General features: G+C 39.4%; 1 protein-coding gene across 1 annotated transcript in view; it reads right to left on the bottom strand.

The window, feature by feature from the left end:
* Positions 1 to 23,866, bottom strand: part of LOC139470267 (mediator of RNA polymerase II transcription subunit 1-like) — a 75,021-nt gene that overhangs the window by 44,809 nt on the left and 6,346 nt on the right. Inside the window, exon 2 of the mRNA XM_071252614.1 lies at positions 18,703 to 18,815. Coding sequence (XP_071108715.1) covers positions 18,703 to 18,815 — 113 coding nt within the window. The remainder of the gene's footprint in view (positions 1 to 18,702; positions 18,816 to 23,866) is intronic.

Genomic DNA, 23,866 nt, shown 5'->3' with positions numbered 1-23,866 from the left:
ACCCTTTTATGTTGGGGGTATAATATTAATTTCAAACAAGACAAAGCTTCTCGTCAATGACAATTGATTACGCAACCAAGAAGGCATTTTTCAGTTTTAAATTTATGATGATTGTGCATTATTTTGTCCTATAGATCCCCATGATAAATTTTAATCTTCACCCCAAATCGACCTACTGGTGTTTGTCTACTTATCATACCAAACTCATTGACATTTCAAATCACACTTTAAATAATAAATGCTTTCACAGTTTCAGGAGTATGTTTTTATCAGTGGAAGCTGTGGCTAATATGGCAGTTGTCAAGCAGCAATTGGCATCAAAGGAAATTAAGGAGGACCACACAGTGAGGTATTAATAATTCAGAGAACTATGAGTCATGTCTGTAGGTTTGTTGGTGCCACTGGAATGCCATGCATGGCCATTCTCCATTGAACAAGGGACCATCTCAAAATCAATTCTGGAAAATATCTTGTTTACCAATGTGTTAACATTGGATAGTGTAAAATTCATAGCTGATCATTCGCAAAGTAAGGTAGTTTGTATTTTTTTCATTTGTGGAAGGTCTAGTGATATGTTTTGGTGGACTGGCACTTTTACCATGAGGCAGAGGCAACTACCAGATCACAGAGAAATTGAAAATTAATCTCCAAACCCTGTTTAAGCATCTATTACTGATCTATCCTAGCTCAACCATATTTGTTTGTCTCTTCACAAAACGATAAATAATTCACATGCAATTACATTCATTTCTTATTTTCCTTTTCAGACGTACGGTACAGACGTAAAACAAATCAATTCAGAGTAGTGTAAAACATTTTGTTTGGTTCGTGAAGTTGATAGCCAGTGATAGCAAGTACGCCAAATCTTCAATGTGAAGTTTATGATAAGGTGGGGTGATTTGAGGTGAGGTGAGGTGAGGTGAGGTGAAATGGGGATTATGACCACACTTAAATGGTCATGTGCATGCATGCCTGCATCCATGTGTGCATGCATGCGTGCATGTGTGTCTGCTTGCACCAGTCTGGACGAATGCCGGTTCTACAGTGCTAGCCCACTGAGATACCATGCCACAGTTTAACGTGGATAGCCAACTACGACTCCAAGCAAATGGTAGTCATATTTTATCCCTTAATGCCGAGCCCCAGGCAGAGTAACATCTATTAACGTCTTTTGGCATGACGAGGCGGCAGGAGAACGAACCACCGACCTTGCACTGTCCAGGCAGCTGCTCTACCCACAACACCACGGGCCTATCTTATGATAAAGACCTTTTGACTTTGACCAATGACGTGAACAGTGACTGTTCACTTAGTTCCTGAGTTCATAAGACATCAAGTGACGGGAAAAGTTGGGTGGGTCATTTCAATGGAAATGATAGAAAATCGAAAAAAATCAATATTTCATTTATGCATAAGCACATTCACATGCATTTTCATACCACTGCCATCAATCATTTCGTCAATTCAAACACGTTAAAATAATTCATGAACAGGTAATTCAAATATTAAATTATGCCAGCAAATCAGCCTCTCACTGAGATTGGGCCAGAATGTTAAAGCTGGCCAATGCCTTCTTTTGACAAAATACATCCTAAAATTGAAAATCTCTCCATAGTGTTCTACTCAATTCTCCATCACATCTCTTACAGCAGAAAGTCTGGTGAAATTTGGATGCCATCAGTTATCTGAATATGTTAGAGCAGCCACCCAATCATTGGACAAACAAGCAACAAAAACAATCGATAGCGAGTCATCAGACGAAGCCTGGTAATTGAAATCCCATTGATTTTCATCACAAAACTCCCCTGATTATGTTTATAATCCTGTAGCCCAGTCATTAGTGAGCAATGGAAGCCACAAGTTCCCCAGCAACACTGGCAAAGTCTCCTCTCTGGGCTGGACGATGCTGTACAGCTTCTATGAATTTTACAACAAAAACAACTTTCTAAAATTACTCTTCTCTGGAGCATTGAGAAATCAGCAGACCCCAATAATACACCATTCTGGCTGTGACCTCATTTCACATGGCTATTTCTGGATGCACGCATACTTGTAAGGGAGGTAATATTGCTTATGATCTATGTTCAACTTCAAGACCCAGTTTTGATATTTTCCTAGCTTTGTGTAGGAGTCATTTCGTTCAAGAATTCCAACTTCATTTTATGCCTTAACTATTTCAATCTCAAGTTACATATGAAGGCCTAGTGAACCATTCAGAAATTCAATTTGCAGATGTAGAGCATCTAAACAGAGCCAAGCAGTCAACACTTTGGTTCAGTATTTTCCGAAGCTCGGCAAGGTAGTGCTTATTAAGTCCATGAATATACTAGTTTTACAACTTTCAGAAGCTTCATTCCATCTACTGATTTTAAGAATAACAAAAAGCAATTATTTAATAACATAATCTACTGGCTGGTTTTAGTTTCATCAAACAACAAAATAATACAATATTTGCCACCTGATATTTTATAATTTCAGATGTAATTTATAACCAAAAACCAGTGTAATTTATATACCAAATCCATACTCTCCAAAAGAGATTCAGGAAATGAAACTGTTATGAAAGAAGACATGAATATTTCTAATCATAATTTCTCAAGGAAATAAAAATATTCCTGTAAATAATACTTTTCCCCATAATATCTCAGGGATTCCCTGAAATTTATTTCGGATAATTTATTCAGTATTTCAGGTTAAATGACCTATATCATGAGATGAGTCAAGTGATTCATAAACTGACATTTAAATTCATCTCATTGTGTACACCAAAACAATGAATGCTGTTCAAAGTCACACTTTCAGCAGTGTGTGAATGGCTACAACTGAACAGAGTTATCAAAGTCTAGGGATCTTTGAAATTCATGCTAGTCTGCTAGTCCGAGACAACTAAATTGTGTTGAGAACAAGTAGTGAGTGAGTGAGTATGGTTTTACGCCGCTTTTAGCAATATTCCAGCATTATCACGGCGGGGGACACCAGAAATGGGCTTAACACATTGTACCCATGTCGGGAGTCGAACCCGGGTCTTCGGCGTGACGAGCGAACGCTTTAAACACTAGGCTACCCCACCGCCCCTGAGAACCAGTAAGAAACCATTGATGGTAATAGTACTGACTGGTAGCGGGATATAATTCAGAACTATTTCTCGATGTTTCACAGGGCTCAAAAAATCCACTTGTCCGCTTGTATTGACCAATGGCAGCATGTGGAGGGTGAAAAAGAAGTGAAGAAATGCTTGTCCTACCGGGCGTGAACATATTTCAATCATACCAAATCATCCGCAATCGTTCTCAATATACAGGATACTTTCAAACCTAAAACATGTTTCATATCTCATACGTTCGTTGTAAGAATAACAAAATACACGTCCTTTATATTATCATAAATATACGGCATATTTGGCAACTGTCTGTTGAAGAAATATATAGAAAGTGTGTTTGCGGGCAGGTCAGGAAACTAGTTTTTAAAGGGAGGTAATTATATATATCATTTTAGTTGAAAGCGACTCTTTACCGACGCTCAAATTCGAAAGCGAAAATGAATGATTTTGAAAGGGAAATTGCGGAAATAAACAGAGTTTTTATTCAAAGATGATGGGTTGACGAGAAAAAAACATGTCAATCTTGTCGCTGGTTCAGAACAATGTCCTTCAATCAGGTGTTTTCTTGACGAGATGCTTTCCAAATAGAAAACAAATAATTTTCCCCATTTTGTCTCCAGAGGCCTTCTCCATTGGCATTAACCCTTAGAAAAAGATTTTTTACCCATGCACTAACATGCTGAATAAATTTCTAACTATATGAAAAATCATTCTAAAAACCAACAAACTGATCAATTGGACAACACCAGCTCTGGAAAGCTGATATGGACACACACAACATCACAAACCCTTTGTTCACGTCCATATAGCAAACCATAAGAGCCTAAAATATAAGCTTGTACAGCGTTTTATCAATAATATATTCCATAAAAATCTGCTTGCTCAGTTAGCAGCTGGCTCATATGTGAAACAGACAGCTCTGAATTTAGACATGTTGATTCAAAAATGGCATCCCTGGTTGTAAGCAAGGCAATACAACAGCGGACATGGATTTGAATATTGATATTTGACATCAATGTATTCACAAATCTAAGTAAATTTCAGAAAGAATTTTAACCGGAAAACATTTAAAAAAATGATCAAAGCATCTCAGTACAACATCCCACAAACAAGCTGCAAATTAAATGCTGTAATATCATATTGATAAAGGTCCCATATCTAAACTTGAAACCAGTGACAAAAATGCACAATAGCATTTGAGTCAATATGTCTTTTTTAAATGTTCTAAACATATTTAATCATCTATTTTCACAACTGATTACACTCAAAGCATGTTAAAAAAATCAGCCAATGAAATACAGCCATAATTGAATTTAAAAGGATAATATCTCCGACAATGCATAGCTTGTGAAATAGCTTGGAACATTGTCATGGCAACCGAATAGAAAAAGGGAATTAAAACATTTAAATTTGAATATCAGTGACCATGTTACCACCTGGCCGAGTTGAATATAGTGTGAAAAGAAACAGCGACAACATGTTGGCGATGGTGACAATTTATAGGCCGGCTGTTTGCTTGTGTTCAAGTCACATGTTTGGATATTTGTGGGTCAACAAAGACGGGCCTAAGACAAGTCAGAACAGGAGAGAGGGAGTGTAGTCTGAAGCAAGTCACAACACAAGCCTGTTCAAACATTCTTCCTTCAGTGGAGATCCTACACCACTGTGAAGACGGAAGTGAAAAGTATTTACTTATCACATCAACTGGAGCTGTCACGGCATTGAGTAGATCAGTCTTACAATAAGTGAGGGGAAATGGGGTTTAACATTGTGTTTAAGATTATGGGACTTGCATAATGTGTATCTGTGTGTGTGTGCTTGTGTCTGTGTGCATGCGTGTGTGTGTGGGTGTGTGTGTGTGTGTGTGTGTGTGTGTGTGTGTGTGTGGTGTGTGTGTACTTGTGCGACTGTGTGCATGTGTGCGTGCCTGTGTGTGTGACTGTTTGCATGCCTGCGTGCCTGCGTGCCTGCGTGCCTGCGTGCATGTAGTCCACACTAATACCAGACTGATCGTGCTAGCCCACTGAGATACCATGCTGCAGTTTGATACGATCACCTCACTCAGACACAGTACCCTTACTCCAAGCTGACCAATCCTTGTATTATCCCCTCGACACCGAGCGGCTATGCAAGGAAACAACTATGATCTTTTAATGTCTTGTGTTATGACGCGACCAGGGATCGAACCACTGACCTGCCGTTCTCCAGGCAGACGCTCTATCCACTAGACCAGAGGCAGTTGACAAAACTGCACGTTAAGATCATAAGCAAAGGATCATAGCTGGAATGAGATTCATAAGGTATGAGGATAAGGCTACCATGACCCACACATGCCCTTCAATCAGGTGAACTTTGCTCAAAGGATACAAGTTCCTTACTAAAGTTTTTTCATTACTTAATCCACAAATTAAATAGATCATTTCCTTTTTTCTGCATGATAGTGTTATTTGGGAACAAAAGTATCAGATTTGGGCACACTTGGTGGAATTCCAGACTTGCACAGCCTTGCGTGTAAATATTTGATGAATTATTAAGTTGTTACTAATAGTGCATTCTTTCCTGTCATTGGTAACAAGATAAGAATGTTAAGAGCTGAATACTTAGCTATGAGCGTCACAAACAGAAACACATTCGGTCAAAACCAGGATATTCTATTAAAAGTCAAATACCGTATTCAACGTAATGAGTGCCCCGTTTTAATAAGCGCCCACAGCGATATTTCCTAATATACTGGCAGGTGAACAATCCAAATTAGCACCTCTTCCAATTGATCAATGTACACAAGACTTATTCATTCGTGTATAATACGCACTCGTGTGTTATATGCACCCCATATCATGGGCAATTAAATTCTGGAAAAATATATCTGTCGTGTCTAGAGACTTTTCTTTTGTATCATTTTCATTTACGATCTTTTCACTCTTTTTTTTCACCAAAATTTTATTCTAATAACAGCCCCCTATTTCTAATTTTGAGAGTGCCCTGGGCGCTTATGTAGAATATGGTAGTATCATTGTTCCATTCATATACTATCAACGCAAACCTCCAAGGTACAGGACAGTGATAGAAACTAACAGTTTTAGTCCACTGGTCCTAATAATGATAACATATAGCAAAACCTGTAAAAAGGAAAAAATTCTCTAGTCCTTATGATATATTACTATTGGGCAGTTTGGCAAGGACTATAGGAGTAGGGCCAATTTCTAATACCAATGGGCCCCTCAGTTTAGAACACCGAGTCCATACATCCCATCAATGTCATTAACTAAACTTACATCATCATAAAAAGTCTGTGTTTCAGCAGCTTTAAAAATTGGCACTAGTCCTATAGTCCTGACCAAACTGCCCAATAGTTAAGGTATAAGGACTAGTAGAAATTTGCCATTTTTAAGGGTTTTGCTATATGTTATCATTGTAAGAACTAGTGGATAAAAATGTTAATTTCTACCCCTGGTTTCAGGCAAGTGACAAAATGCACGAACATGACTCACAACCGTCAATGTATAAAACAGTAAACATGGTAAATACATGTACATCATAGGTTTTTTCCCAAGAAAGTGAAATCAACATTGTAAATAAAGTTGCCAATCAATGGCTCAGTGAAGCAACGCGCAGTCCAAAACATGTCTTACCACACCCTGGACAGTCAAGTAGACTACATATCTCCAGTCTATCATAATAAAGAAACTGGACCCATTCTCTACCACAGCTTGATTAAGGAAGTGACACCTCATCTCTTTTATCAGGAATTTCGAACAGATTTTCTCTTGCTCATGAGAGTAACTTTACAGGACAACTATTCTTAGAGCATAATATTAGGAATCAGACTCGTAGTACGTTGGCGAACGGTTCAGGACAGTTATCATCTTAGAAAGGGTCATTTACCATTATAGAAGGGGGTATTTATCATTATAGAATGGAGATTGGTTGGTTGGTTTGTTGTTTAAAGCCGCACTCAGCAATATTCCAGCTATATGACAACAGTCTGTAAATAATCGTGTCTGGACCAGACAATCCAGTGATTAATATCATGAGCATCAATCCACGTAATTGGGATACGATGCCATGCATCAACCAAGTCAGCTAGCCTGTCCACCCGATCCCGTTAGTCGCCTCTTACGACAAGCATAGTCACCTTTTACGGCAAGCATGGGTTGCTGAAGATGGGTTGAATACATCATTTCTTACTATTTGTTGTGATGCATTGTGATACCAGTAGTATCGTCAGTCTGTATCATGCTGTATGCTTAGAGAATGAGAGGGGGAGTTACACCAATCAAACTAGTTACTCCTGTCCAAAGTTGTAGCCTTTTCGGTGAAAAAAGTGTCACCATTTTTGGTGTTTCCCGACAGAGGAATGAAACAAGCACTGGATTACCCCCCCTTACAACCAAGTGACCACAACAACAACCATAACATTAAACATTAAACTGTATTTAACAAGAGTTCAACATAATTATTTCTCTTCAATAAATGTTGGTCATGGTTGAAAGCATTTGGCATTTTTCATTATGTCAGCCACATGTCAATACGCAGCAACTTTCAACACAGCGACAGCTGGTTGATAAACAATATCACTTCCCAGTTTAAATTATTGCTAATAACTTGCAATTTCTCAAGTTTCCAAGTACATCAACTTGATAAGGGCGCCTGACGTGATACACACACTGAAATGCTTCACGATGGGCGTCTGCCAAACACATTTATTCCATTTGTAATTATATCCAATCTTTGCACTGAAATCTTATCGTTCTTGTACCTAAACACACCATTTTGCACTTGTATATTACAATTTACTTAATAACTGCTACAAACTGCTTTGATGCAATACAGTTCAGAGCTATTTATATACATGAACCTGCAAAACAAATCGTTGTTTAAACGCTTAAAACGTAATTAAGCTAGGTCAGAATTCATTTTTACCAATATGCAGCAAATCAATGTTGTAATTAGATATGGCATTTCATGAAAAATTCACGAGTTTTCAGAAAATCCTTGCATAGTTAAGTGGATATAATATCCTGGAGTATGAATATGAATTGGGGATTAAAATGAACATTTCATCGTTCACATGGACTTTTAGGTCAAAAGGTAAAAGCTATGTATTAGTAAAGTGATCCTTGTCATCCACCTAAAGTTGGAAATTAAGCACAAAATGGAGCCTACAGATAATTTTATAGCTGTCTTGGCACAATTAACCACATCATCATATATACAATTTTGAATGTTAAAAATTGTGTACCACAAATGGAACGAGAAATTTAACTTCACAAGTCAAAGCTCTGTAAGACATATTACACAAATGATATATACAAATAAATATATTTCATTTTACTATAGACCTGTGAAGATCCGGGTAGAATAGGTCTTCAGCAACCCATGCTTGCTGCAAAATGTGACTATGATTGTTGTAGGAGGCGACTAACAGGATCGGGTGGTCAGGCTCGCTGACTTGGTTGATGCATGTCATCATATCCCAATGTTGGGATCGATGCTCATGATGTCAATCACTAAATTGTGACTTTAAACAACAAACAAACAAACAAACAAACAATCAATCATTTTACTATAGTTAATTTCTCATGGCAAGACAGATTAACTATAGTAATATAAATAAATCAGGCATTCTTTAACTTCTTTTGAGTAGTATATATAAACCGCAACATTAACTCTGTTTCCTGTACAGTGTAGAAAACACCAATCACATATTAATAGTCACACATCAACATGGTTAAATGTTCTATTGACATGCGAAGGACTTTGATAGATGTTCCCACAAATAGCATGTTAATCGGCATGTCAACAAGTACGCTCAACATGTTAAGCAACCCTCTATGTTTTTCCCAGGAGCAGCAATCTCCTAGATTTCAACTCCTTTTTGCAAACAGGAACATATAGTTTGAAAGCTATCCAAGATAGATCAAAGTTGTAAGCTGTTTACAAGCCAACATGACAGTCTGCTTTCACTAACTCCAGTTATAAAGCTGGTTCAATTCAAGATGACAAATGCTGGTTTACAGTGATCGTGGTTTGAGTGAGTGAGATTGGTCTAACGCCGCTTTGAACAGTATTCCAGGTATATCACTGCATGTCAGCTTAGTGTGGGAGGAAAGCCTAAAGTGATGCAAGTCTCAGACGTTTCACACTTGGGTGAAGCCCACGAGTATGGTGCTTAAAACTTTGTAACATCATATGGGTGAAACCGGGATTCAAACCCACAATCATAAGTTTCTAGGGTGCTCAAGGATGCAACTTTGCACAGTGAATTGCAGCACCTTAGACGACTAGGAGGCTAGTGGCTCAGGTTGTGGTTTGAAGTTACTGTTGTTACATGCCATCATGACCAGAATGTCCACCTAACATGGTTGAAGACCGCACTGTCTGGTTCAAGTAACGTAAATACTACAGTGAAAATATACAGCTTGTTCATGCTCGTGACTTTGATAGGGAATAAACTATCAATACTCTACAGACATACCAACAACTGGCCACATGTGTGAATTGCAAGTTCAATAGATTTGTTCTGGTGAGAGCACAAACAACAAAGCAATGGAACCCGATCTGGAGCTTTTATGAACATTGCTCTGCAACGTAGCAGGTCATTAACGGATTTCAGTCAACCCTAACAGCTGAGGTTGTGGTCAGTCTGCAGCAAGGTGAAGGTCACGTGATATGAGTCACCGATCAATGTAGCAAGACCACCACTTACAGATCAATATTAGCCTGGCTTCAGAGGCTAGTCCTCTTCTTGGAGAGCTTAGTGCTGTTACAGCACACAATGAAGGTAGCCTAGAAGATTTCACAACAAGAAAGGTGTCTGAAGACATCTTCAACAGACACAATGCTTGTACAAACCCAGTCCTCTCCTATTCTTTTCCCATGCCGCTTCTGACTGCTTGTTGAATCATAGTCTCCCAGATTTCAGCAACCTCAAAATTGGTTCATTAGGATTGAGATGCCCCTTGTGCATTTCATCATGTTCATTAACAAGGGAATTCCACCCACTCAGTCCAGTATTTAAGGGAGCGAATGGTGTTTTACACCAGTTTTACATCCAGCTTCATAAAGACGGCAAGTAAACGATCAAATATGGACCAGACAATCCAGTGACTGAAAGTACAGCATGAGCAAGGAACAACACATTCAAGACACCATGACGAACTATTGGTCATGTCACAGAGCCAGGCAACCTTATCCATTTCAGTCAACTCTTACATTCTGCGACTTTAGCCACTAGTCCTAAGTAAGCTCAGCTAATAATTGTCCAAAAAACTACTTGAAAATCTACGTTGACGTACAGAACTGGTGTTCAGCCCAGTAGACTCAAAGTTTCTTATTCATGACTTGCAAAGGTTACTGGGAACCAATTCTAAAGGAATTCCAACGGTTTAAAAGAACAGGTATCTTACTGGCAAGAAATATCTTACGAATAACATTTTTCCATACAACCAGCGTTAGAAATTGCCACAAGTCTTGTAGTCCTTACCAAACTGCCCAATAGTAAAGGTATCCTAAGGACTAGTAGTAATTGGCCCATTTTAAGGGTTTTGCTATATGTTATCATTATAAGGACTAGTGGGCAAAAACTTTAGTTTCTAGCCCTGACAACCATGACAACTTTGTTCAAACATATACTCAATGTGCAATATATTGAGTTTTATCTTTTCCAAAATAGAGACCCTATTTGATTTGGCCATCTTTTCCATCCACAAACATAAGTCTGCAAAGATCAAATTAAGTGTCCCTGGTGTCCTAGAGGTTCACACCTACAATACTATATTATAATAGGACACCTAAATCTTCAACTTTTAACATAAGGGCAATGACAAGGACACCCTAGATTTTCCTGCTTAATTTCGAACACTGAGAATACTAGTCTGAGTTTAATTAAAGTAACAACTGACAATTCCTTCTGGAATGCCTCCTTTACCATTAGGTAGATGGCAACTCTGTCGCAGCCATTAGCAGATCACTTTTAACGGTCTAGTCAAAAGGAAAATTTAATTCAAAGCATGATTGTTAGTTTATTTCAAAAGAACCTCAATTAATCCTGAAAATAGAATATTTCCTTGCCACGAATGCGTACAGAGAAACCATGAGTAAAAATCCATGCTCAACCAGCAACAGGTGCAAATCCTGCCATGCATGGTCCAGCATACATGATTAAAACGGCTGATCTAAAGAGTCTTGTTGCATCATTATTGATTTTGAGCATCCTCCATGTAGTCAAGCTTCCTTGCTTTATGGACTCCCTGTTGAAGTTACACCAGGATCATCAGAATGTATTATGCTCCAAACTTCCTCCAATACCTGGGTAGGCCCAAAGTTTCATCCAACTAGACAATAGTTCATTTCAGGCTAGTGAACTAGATTATCGGAGAGATATATATAATCTTTCCACATTGCCATTGCCATGGGAATAACGTCTAACTAGTGACTGTTTGATCTGAACACAACCCAAATACCACCACTAAACAAAACAACAAGAATATCACAGGAAATAATTATGTAAACTTTGAAAATAAATGTGAAAATCATGCATAATGTTTATTTTCTTAAAATATAAACTCCAAATCAACTTTTGCCTAGTTATTATGGGAGTTTTTTTGTGAAATTCCCAAACTTTAAGTACAAATCTCTTTTCTATATTGTGAATGATTCTAGCAACCAATGGCAACCAATGTTTGTCGAAAAAGGCCACTAAAGGGATCGGGTGATCAGACAGTGACTTGGTTGATTGCTTGTCATGTTATCCCACTTGTGTGGATCGATGTTCATGATGTCGTCAGTCATGGGATTTTCTAGTCTGGAACTTAATTATTTACAGACCACTGTCATATATAACTGGACTGTCGTAGTCTGTCATACAGACCCTGAAACAAACATATCCAATACAGCCCATGCAAGTCTAATATTTGGCACTTTAAATTAATAAAGTCTTTTCGCTCCTTTCTCTTATATTTATAACTATAGTTTAACAACTGTTTTTAATCTGTAAATTGTTAATTTCAGAGACTAGATGTAAGTCTGGGACTATTGCTTAGTGCCATGTTAGACATTTAACAAACCAAGAAACTATATTGTAAGTATTTTTCAAGGATCCTTAAAAAAAATCCGGTAAAATTCCAGACATGTACGAACCTCCGGTACCAACGTTAGCTAATGAAATGATTTGTGATAATACGTTCCAAGAATGATGAGTATGTTATTTGCAAGCGACAAGAATAGCATGGTTCCACTGGATGTCATTAAAGATGCCAGTCATGTTTACAAGGCTAATGACTGAAACTTGCAGCAATATGGAGGCTGGGACGGACTGAATGATGGAAATATACATTCTGCGTCACAACAAACACAAGTTCATTTCCCCAGACGACTCACCCACCAGATATACTCCTACCTACAACACAGCGAGTGAGTGAGTCAGTGTTTGAAACAAAATAAAGTCCCAGGCTGCCATCAGGACCTACAGACTTTAGAAGCTGCAGAGACCGCCTCCATGGTCTAGAGGTAGAGCGTCCGCCCAAAGAGCGGAAGGTCTGAGGTTCGATCCCCGGACGCATCATACCAAAAGACGTTAAAAGTTGGTACTTGTTGTTACCCTGTCTGGCGCTGGACATTAAAGGGCTAAAACAAAGACTGGTCGGCTCGGAGTCAGTATACTGTGTCTGAGTGGGATATTCATGTTAAACTGCAGCATGGTATCTCAGTATGCCAGCACTATAAATCTGCATCAGTCCAGATTAGTACAAGCAGCCACACACACACACACACACACACACATGCATGCATGCACATCGCTATGTAAGTGCAATAATCTTGGACGCGATGTTAAACACCATTTCACCTCACCAAAAGCTGCAGACACTGACTAAACTTTTCAGTCCCTCATTTGAAAAACTGCACTTTATTGTGAGAAGAAATCAACACATAAATTCACAGCAGGCCATAAGAATACATACAATTTGAAACTACATGTCCAAAGCAAGATCTACCTGCCCTGGGCCTACGGGCAGCCTTTTATTTCAAACACTAGAATAAGTTGTGTTTAACGCTGCTTTGAACAGTCTTCTAGTTGTATAACGGCATGTCAGCTTAATGTGGGAGGAAAGCCTGAAGTGATGCACGTCTCAAACGTTAACCACACTCTGATTCGAACCCATGATCCTAAGTTTCTGGCCTGCCCCAGCAACAGCAAACTTCGGCGCCTTAGACGACTGGCCCATCCTGACCCCTGCTACAACACAGCTCAGGTTGTAGCAGAACACTGGCATAAAAATAGTATGTGTCTTAACATTCTGCTACAATATTCGCAATTTCACACACAATCTCAGTCATGTTAAAGGGAAGGATTCCATCATTAAGGGGAATGACTACAGGCCAAATAAAAAACAAATCCAGTCGGGGAATTAACCAGGATTCCCAACTCAATACTTTTGCAAGCAAATTGGGGAAAAAACATGTGATATGCTTCAAAATTGGATTTTTTAAGTGTTCTTATTTTCTTAAATTCCAAGGAAATGAGAAATTTGTATTTAAAATTGGGAATTTTTACTGCCATTTGCAGTTAACTTGGGGCCAAGTAACGGCCTCTGAGTAGGTCTTGACAAATCCCTACCAGTGAACAAGACAGCTTGAAAATAACATACAGTCATACTAAAGAATTCAAAACTTTTTGTTTAATATAAAAACGTAGTCTGTGCCTTTAGACCAAGCCATTTACAATTATTTTCTCGCTCAACTAATAACAATACATTTCAGAAAGAGATGTAACAAGTTCAGGAGAGTAGACTTAAAACTTTGTTGACCGACAGGCTCATAGATGTGACTTAATCAAGAAATATGTCTCTCTAAAATTAAAGCTCAGCTAATAATAGCCAAATTTTGACACAAACATCTTCTGAAGATGAAGCCAACAGACCAGTTGAAGCTTTGTGAAGTCGACTCACAACATTAAACTACATAGTGTTGAAGAAAAGACAGGTTGGTCCTAATTCCACAGTATGGTGCTTGTCATATGTTTGTGAAGGGTGGATACTTTCATTAATTGTACACACCTCTCTGTTGATTTGTTTGTTGTTTAACGATGCGCTCGGCAATATTCCAGCTATATGATGGCGGTCTGTAAATAATCAGGTCTGGACCAGGCAATCCAGTGATTGACAACATGAGCATCGATCCACACAATTGGGATACGATGACATGCATTAACCAAGTCAGCGATCCCACCCGATCCCATTAGAAGCCTCTTACGACAAGCATAGTCGCCTTTTACGCCAAGTCCATTTCATTGATTGTAAAGCTTAGTATCAATATAGCACTTAATAATAAAATTAGTTGTTCTGTATTTGTATAGATAAAAGAAATCCTGCAACTAATCAACTTAATGCGAAATATGAACCAGACTGATTCAATAAATGCATAAAATTGAATTTTCTGCTGTTACTGTCCATCATAATCTTGGTAATCTAACAAACGTATACATTACTGTGGCAGCGATTTATTCATTTAACACTGATATTCATAAATTTGTACCAATACGGTATCAGCATTACAAAAATGATTGATTGAATGGTATCATGATATATGATTACATCCCCAATTTGTAGCCTGTTTCATTGAAAGAAAAAGATTTTTTCTAAATTTGTACAAATGATCTATATACAGTTCAACATGGTAAACATACTACGAGAACAACACAGTTCTTCTAGTTCTAGTAATCAACCATTTAAGATCAAAATCATGGGCTGGACGAATCAGTCCACAACATGATGACTAAACCATCAGAGCAGCGTTAGAAATTGGCACTAGTCCTGTAGTCATTGCCAAATTGCCCAATAGGTAAGGTATCATAAGGACTAGTAGAACTAGAAATATGCCCTTTTTAAGGGTTTGGCTATATCTTATCACTATATGTTTCCACTGCTGCAGAGACTACGGAAAATCAGCAATATCATTATTCAAGTTACCTGCCTGGCTGACTGCTTCCAGACAATTCATATGCCAGGGTTAAAAATTGTATTCTTATTTCCACAAGTCAGCATAAATGATCTGCTACCAAGCTGCCACCTACCAAATAGTAAGAGTGGCGGTCTGCAAGGAGGAATCGTCACTAGTCCATAACTGAACTTTACTGCTTCCGCTTCTTTGATAGGCATTCAGAAGTTGGAGTACAAAGGAAGGATAGGATTTATGGATGAACAACTTCTTTATTACAATTATTACATGTTTCGGTGTAGGTTCTAACGTTATCAAACAACTTGCTTGATAACAGTGTCAGAACCTACACCGAAACGTCGCTCTTAATTCTAATAAAGAAGTTGTCCATCCATAAATCCTATCCACACTTTGCTGGATTCGGACAAGCAGACAAAATAGTTTTGAATTTTTATAATATACAACGAAGTCAAAGAAGCGTTTAGAATTAAGCGGATTACAGGGTCCTGAGTTTTTTCAGATATAGTATTAAAATCTGAAGTCATCTAAATCTGTATCCTTTGACATACGTATTATTCTGATTTTGCTTGAGGCAAATGGCAAGAGCACATTTTCATAATTTTATCAACTTTTTATAAGACATTCTTCTATATTATTACGAAATTCGGAAACATATCTTCGGGACATTAGATACCTATCATTGTCCTGGGAAACAAACCAATCTGAAATCCTGTATTTTGACAAGGCAGCAAGGACCAACTCATTCATTTCCAACACTGCTTTGTGACCTTGTGAAACATATTCAGGATAGTCCATTAAGTATTCAGGCTATATCACACTCTGTTAATACTACCATCTGGTACAGACAAGCCTGTGAATTAAGTGTTAAGCAACATCCCTCACCATATGATGACATTCAACGAACAATGTCCCCGACCACCTGATCCAATTTAGTCAACTCCTTTGGAGTGTGAGTGAGCGAGTATGATTTTACGCCGCTTTTAGCAATATTCCAGCAATATCACGGCGGGGGACACCAGAAATGGGCTCCACACATTGTACCCATGTCGGGATTCGAACCCGGGTCTTCGGCTTGACGAGCGAACGCTTTAACCACTAGGCTATCCGACCGCCCCAACTCCTTTGAAAGATTTGGAACTGGGGACCAACTCTCTGAGTGAGCGAGTATGATTTTACGCCGCTTTTAGCAATATTCCAGCAATATCACGGCTGGGGACACCAGAAATGGGCTCCACACATTGTACCCATGTCGGGATTCGAACCCAGGTCTTCGGCGTGACGAGCGAACGCTTTAACCACTAGGCTATCCGACCGCCCCAACTCCTTTGAAAGATTTGGAACTGGGGACCAACTCTCTGAGTGAGCGAGTATGATTTTACGCCGCTTTTAGCAATATTCCAGCAATATCACGGCTGGGGACACCAGAAATGGGCTCCACACATTGTACCCATGTCGGGATTCGAACCCAGGTCTTCGGCGTGACGAGCGAACGCTTTAACCACTAGGCTATCCGACCGCCCCAACTCCTTCGAAAGATTTGGAACTGGGGACCAACTCTCTGAGTGAGCGATTATGATTTTACGCCGCTTTTAGCAATATTCCAGCAATATCACGGCTGGGGACACCAGAAATGGGCTCCACACATTGTACCCATGTCGGGATTCGAACCCAGGTCTTCGGCGTGACGAGCGAACGCTTTAACCACTAGGCTATCCGACCGCCCCAACTCCTTTGAAAGATTTGGAACTGGGGACCATTCCATCAAAGAATCCCCATAGGGCTTCTTAGCAGTAATAGCCACCACATTTTGTATGTCGTTCTCTATCATTCATACAATTAGGATATGAATATGACTGATATCCATGGTCTGGCTGGGCTTTGCTGTACATAGCGCTACAACTATTGTATGCTCGAGAATGAGAATAAATATTAATGGTTATTTATGGGTCAACACTTTGCAGATATATTCTAAATCCATGTTAGCAAACATAACCATACTTGACATATACATGATAAGGCAAGGTACACACTTTCATATACCAAAATCATTCAATGGAAAATGCTGACTTTGTCCATTGAGCTTTGGACATAGACGTTCGTGGTTTCATGACATTGAAATGTTCGAAACAGAAGTCGAACTGGAAGCAGTTGTTAACTTTATCCATTTGACCCCATCTTCCTGAGGCAAGGGAGTTAACTGACTTATAAGTCCAGTTTCCACCCTTGCCAAACTAGGCTGGAATGATGGAGTTATATTTTGGTTGGTCTTTCGAGTCTATGCATAGTCCAATCAAAATTGTGTAACAGAATCCACATCCGGTTCGTAAACTGTCATGCAGATTTCGGTCGATTGCAGGATTTGCAAAGCATGTGCACCGACAACTCGGTGTCAACAGATATTTTCCAAATCTTTTCATATTTTTATTTAACGTGCTCAAGTGACTTGATGCACTTCGCGATGTAAGACCCGTTTTATCACAATATATAAGATCTTGATCATCGATCAGATCATCTTGACTGGGGGCCACCATTTTGTTTGAAGCAAATGCAAGTGATGTGAGAGGTGGAATCTGATTGGTCAAAAGGAGGGACACAGAAGGGACAAAACTTTTAATGGCCAAGAGTGGAAATTCCAGCCTAGTTCGACAAGGATGGCAACTTGACTTTCATAGTCTGTGACTTGTGACCCATGCCACCCTCTCCACTGTATGTATTAAATGTGACAGCAACATAAGTATCTAAACCATTGTCTTATCCACGCACTGCACACTAAGATCCTGTTATAGGGCATGCAGTGCCCCACTGCAACATATGACACCATGGATAGACATGGCCACTTGTCGAAGGCCGGGGAAAATTTATAGGGACTTGTTTCTTTCATCTCAAATCTAGTTTTTTTTTACATAAACCACTTGTCTGAATTGAGCTGCGAACAAGTTGGATATGACCAATGGTGTCCAACCCTATTTAGTGCGTGTGTGAGTTGGAGTTAACACTGCTTTAAACAGCCTTTCAGTTTTATCAGGGTGTTTCAGCTTTGTATGGCAAAAGCTTCAGTGAGTGAGTGAGTGAGTGAGTGAGTGAGTGAGTGAGTTTTAACGCCGCTTTAACTACAAGCAATAAAGAGGATGATATATTCCAACCAGTCCCCTTATCATATCAGTGAGTGAGTTGGGGTTAACGCTGCTTTTAACAGTATTACAGTTATATCACGGCGTGTCAGCTTAATGTGGGAGGAAAGCCCGAAATGATGCAGGTCTCAAACGTTTACCACTTCGGTGAAACCCATGAGCATGGGTATGGTGCTGACAAACCTAGAAACATAATCGGGGCCAACCGGGATTCGAACCCACAATCATAGGTTTCTGGCATGCCCAAGGGACGCAACTCTGCACAGGGCTCCATTCAATAAAGCGATCTTAGCACTAAGTCCATCGTAACTCCCATACTGTAGCATAGATTTAGGGCAATCTTAGTGCTAAGATAGCATTTTTGAAAATTTCTCTATATCACATCCTGAAGAAAAGGTCATATTTCCTGAAGTAAAAAACTAACGTCAACTAAAACTGAACACCAGTGAATGTAATCAAGCAATGTTGTCTCCAGCAATATTCAGCAGGAAGAAAAGAGTATTTAGCACGTACCGATATGGCGGTGCGCACAGCCTTGACACAATCTACCCATGTCTTGTGTTGAGATGTGCGGCTACGGAGCGATTCCATGAGGGTGGTGAGACGCCGGCGCTTGTCCCGTTCCCCTGAAACAAACCATACATTAATTACAAAACACATTCAACTTTTGTACATCAAAACTTGCTTCTAAACATAAATCTGCGCAAAAAACTTTTGTTTCTAATTACCTAGGCTAGGAGGGTGGGGGTGGGTGGGTGGGTGTATTAATGCGCTTCCCCTTGCACTAGGACTGGGGACCAAATTTATTACCCAGGTACCCGACACACTATTGCCTGACCCTACCTGGGAACCCGTCTCAAGAGTTTTGTACATAATGTCCGAATGGGAATTGTTTTACTGGTGCCCTGGCAAAAACTATTTAGATACACATATAAAAACGATCTGGTTATGCATACACTGAAGATGACAGATCCTTATCCTGACTTGAACATATAAAAGTCAGAACGAATGCTTGCATAGTCAGAAAGAAACGTGACCATTAGCTATACTTGTGTAACCATAAAGTTTTATTGTTAATGTCATTGAACAATATATCATGTGACTAATCACGTGTAGTAGTCGTGTGGGTACCTGCGTCTTCAGGACCCGCCTGGCCAGAGTACCTGAGTTGCCCATCCCAGCCCCACCTTGTACCTCTGGATCCACCAGTGAATAACAATTAACATAATAACACTTTTTTTCAGACACCTTACATGTTATACTTGGGCAGTATATGCACATCCCCCACCCCCTTTTTAAAATCCTCCTGTTATTAGCTGAGCTTATAAAACCAAATAGAATGTTACTAAATACATGTCAATGTCATTCATAGCATGTTTGCGCTTTTTCTTGTTATATGCACAGTCAGCATATATTCCAACTGATCAGCCTGGGTCAGACAAACCAGTGATTGCTTATATGAGCTACATCCCACACTGTCAAAGATACACAATTGATCAGGCTACTGTCATGCCACCTGATCGAACTTGGTCACTACTAACTACAAGCAATAAAGAGGACGATATATTCCAACCAGTCCCCTTATCATATCAGTGAGTGAGTTGGGGTTAACGCTGCTTTTAACAGTATTACAGTTATATCACGGCGTGTCAGCTTAATGTGGGAGGAAAGCCCGAAGTGATGCAGGTCTCGGACGTTTACCACTTCGGTGAAACAAACGAGCATGGGTATGGTGCTGACAAACCTAGAAACATAATCGGGGCCAACTGGGATTCGAACCCACAATCATAGGTTTCTGGCGTGCCCAAGGGACGCAACTCTGCCATATCACTTAGTGGAGGTGAAATGAAATGGGGTTACAGTTAAACCCTGAGGTCCAGATTATTACAGCAATGCACATGCATATAGCAACTGCATGCATATAGCAACTGCATGCATATAGCAACTGCATGCATATGTGTGTGTGGCTGCTTGTACTAGTCCCAACAGATGCCAGTTTTACACTGCTAGCCCTCTGTGATACGACACCAGACTTCACAGACACTTCTCTACACAGTGTACTACAGACTCCAGACTGACCATTCTTTTTATCCCCTTAATGTTAAGTGCCAGGCAGGGTAACAACAAGTACCTTCTTTGAACATCTTTCGACTTGACGTGGCGGTGAACGACCAACCGGCCTTCCCCTCTCCAGGCAGACACAACACCGCAAACACTATCACTGTTGGGAGCACATCCAACAAGTAGCACTGGCCAAATACCACCCCAGCTCATTAGCCATGCCAAATAATCTCACAGAAACTGTGTCATCTCCTCAATAAAATGTCCACAGGGAAAATTGGCCATTTGAAGAAACTTCACCAAAGCAGAAACAAGTTGTAAGCTCCGTCGACGGACCAGGTCATGCTGACCTGGTGTATCGAGAAAATTCATGATTTACTTGAGTGAACATATATAGACCTTATCTTCGGGTTTTCGTCGTCACAATTGTGTTTTATCACTCAGGGTATCACAACACGCCCAAATATAATACCATGCAATTAACCTTTGCACCAGGATATGAAACATTTATACCATGCTCAATACAACATGTTCAAAGGCTTTGCCTGTAGACTGTAAGCTGAATTCACACCATATTACGGCCCAATGCGCTAAACACATGTTTTATGGCTACATTTGAGTTTATAGGTTTACAGATTAATTCAGAAATTATTTTTTTCACTTCTTAACTCAGACAATTGATACAAAATTGTAAATGTTCTCCCAAATATTCTAAGTCAATAATTATCCAAGCAGTAGACTTGTTCTAGAAATGCTATCAAACATTTACCATCCTGTCACATTTCACAAAAATGCCAATCGAAAATCAGAGAATTTGAAATCGTACTTTTCTCATCCTACAGATCTATGCCTAACCCCCAAAATAAATAAACTTGAATGTGTAATTTTGTTTACATCTAAACCACTGGTCTAAGATTTGAAACAAAATATATAAAAAACTGAGCAAAAAAGATGATAGATCAATATTATCAATAGACATGACTGTCTAGACAGGGTCTGCTGGGAATAACAATAGACATCCTCAACAGCTGCCAAGAATGTAGATTGTATAGTTCCACATGATTCATGAAAACAGCCATGCTTAGAGTGCAGAACGACCAGCATGTGAAATACTGTTTCAAAATCAAGAATGAAAATCAAAGGATTGTCAAAAATATCACCTTAGAACATAAAGATTTATAGGGCCCTAACATTCACATGTATACAGCACAGAACCTCAACTTACATGATAGCATAAAGATACAGTCTGTGCCAAAACCGTTGTCCACTAGCCTGAACAGGCTTATAGCATCATCTTAAGCAGATTTCAGTTATCATGGCATTTACCAGCAGATCTTACCGACTATACCAAACAGAATATTACTCGACTCCAGCTTGTGGCTAAAGTCACAGACTGCATAAATCATAGAAATTATTTGTTGGTTGTTGAAGGTCACTCAGAGGTATTCCAGCTATATGACAGCAGCCTGGAAATAATCTGGACCAAACTATCCAGTGATTCACATTGTGAGCAACGATCCACCCTTGGGGTACGATGACACGCCATCAACCAAATCACCAAGTTGACCACCCAATCCATTTTGTTGCCTCTTACGACTAGGGGCGGTCGGGTAGCCTAGTGGTTAAAGCGTTCGCTCGTCACGCCAAAGACCCAGGTTCGATTCCCGACATGGGTACAATGTGTGAAGTCCATTTCTGGTGTCCCCGCCGTGATAATGCTGGAACATTGCTTAAAGCGGCGTAAAACCAACTCACTCACTCTTATGACTAGCATAGCTGGGGACCAGTTCTAACTCGGAATCTCCACAAGGTGCATCGATATGGAGATGGATTAAATATTTCTTACAATGAATCCTAGGCATGCTACTTGGTTGTTGCAAATTTCATTCATATGAATTTATTCAACAACTGTGTTTGCTATGGCTAAGCCAGATGACCTTAAAAAACAGTTATTGGTCCTCTCGTCAGACACCTACATGCAACTTGTTTGACATTTGAGTGTGCCTGCAATGTAGTCAGCCCATTCTAAAGAATGTCTGTCATGAGCAGTCATGAAAATGACCTACATATCACATACATATATAATAGTATTATGACAGAATCAAACTGCTTAAAATGTGGTACGACTTTCACTACAAGAGCTAAAAAGTACTAACGGTTTTCTGTCAAAATATTCATTATGTTCATACCATAATTAACACAACCAATCAAAAATAATGTCTGTTTGTTATTTTATATAGTGTCACACTCAGCATTCCAGCTATACATTTAGACCTGCCAAACTAGTGATTGATATCACAAGCAACAATCCATGACAACAGGTCATGATGATGATGGCAATCAACCCTAGTCACTGAGTCTGACCACCCATTCAATTAAGTCATCTTGTAGGATGGAGCATGGGTTGTTGGGTACCAATTCTAACCCATCTTCCTATACAATTTTAGTGACTACATAAGTCCAGGTCCCACCCTTGTCGAACTAGGCTGGAACTCAAGAGTTTTTTTCATAATCCAGTCAAAATCCTGTAACAAACTAGACATCCGATTCGTAAACAACATGAATTACAATGTGCAGATTTCGGTCTATTACAGGATTTGTAAAGCATGTGTACCTGCAACTCGTCGTCAACAGATATTTTGCAAATCGTTTAATGCTTTTAATCAAAGGGCTCAAGTGATTAGATCCACCCTGAGGGGGAACAGTATCTTACAATATAGATCTTGATTATCAATCAGATCGTTTTGACTGGGCACTGCCATTTTGTTTGATGGAATCTGATTGGTCAATAGGAGGGACATAGAAGGGACATAACTTGTTATAGCCACTGGTGGCGCTACAATCAAACCTGGAAATTCCAGCCTAGTTCAGTAAGGGTGGGAACAGGACTTTTATAGTCAGTTAACGCCCTTGCCTTGGGAAGATGACTCTAACCAGGAATTCACACAGAGCTGACTGATTTCAACTGTGGACTAGTTGGCTTTGGTTCATCAGCTTTCAAAAGTAATCCTAAAAACCTTTCTGTCATCTTCCTCTTAGGAAACTTGTTCGAGATAAACATTACTTGACTCAGACTGTGGACCAGCAACTAAAGTCTCCAACTGTAAAGATGGTAATTATACAGAATATGGAGGCACATTTCCAAATGAAACACACAGACACAAACACTTAAACATTCAGGATGTGAAATTTCACAAACAGTTTACAGCAGGAAGTTGTCAACATAATTATCCAGGTCACACTCAAACTAAAGGTTTGTGCACTTTTCATCACAACAACTCTAAAAAACTTATGATACACTTTCCATCAACTGCTGACAGATGTATATATACTACTCAAAAGAAGTTAAAGAACACTCAATTCTTTCACAGTACTATAGTTAATCTATCATGGTATGACATATCAAATGTTTTTTGTTTGTTTGTTTGTTGTTTTATGCTGCGCTCAGCAATATTACAGCTATATGGCGGGGGTCTGTAAATAATCAAGTCTGGACCAGACAATCCAGTGATTGATATCATGAGCATCGATCCACGCAATTGGGATCGATGACATTCATCAACCATGTCAGCGAGCCTGACCACCCGATCCCGGCCTTTTCAGACAAGCATAGTTG

Source organism: Haliotis cracherodii, unplaced genomic scaffold (assembly GCF_022045235.1).
Source record: "Haliotis cracherodii isolate W230 unplaced genomic scaffold, xgHalCrac1.p SCAF_20, whole genome shotgun sequence".
Taxonomy (NCBI): domain Eukaryota; kingdom Metazoa; phylum Mollusca; class Gastropoda; order Lepetellida; family Haliotidae; genus Haliotis; species Haliotis cracherodii.
Note: the sequence above shows the minus strand (reverse complement) of the source record. Positions and strands in the feature narration are given on the sequence as shown.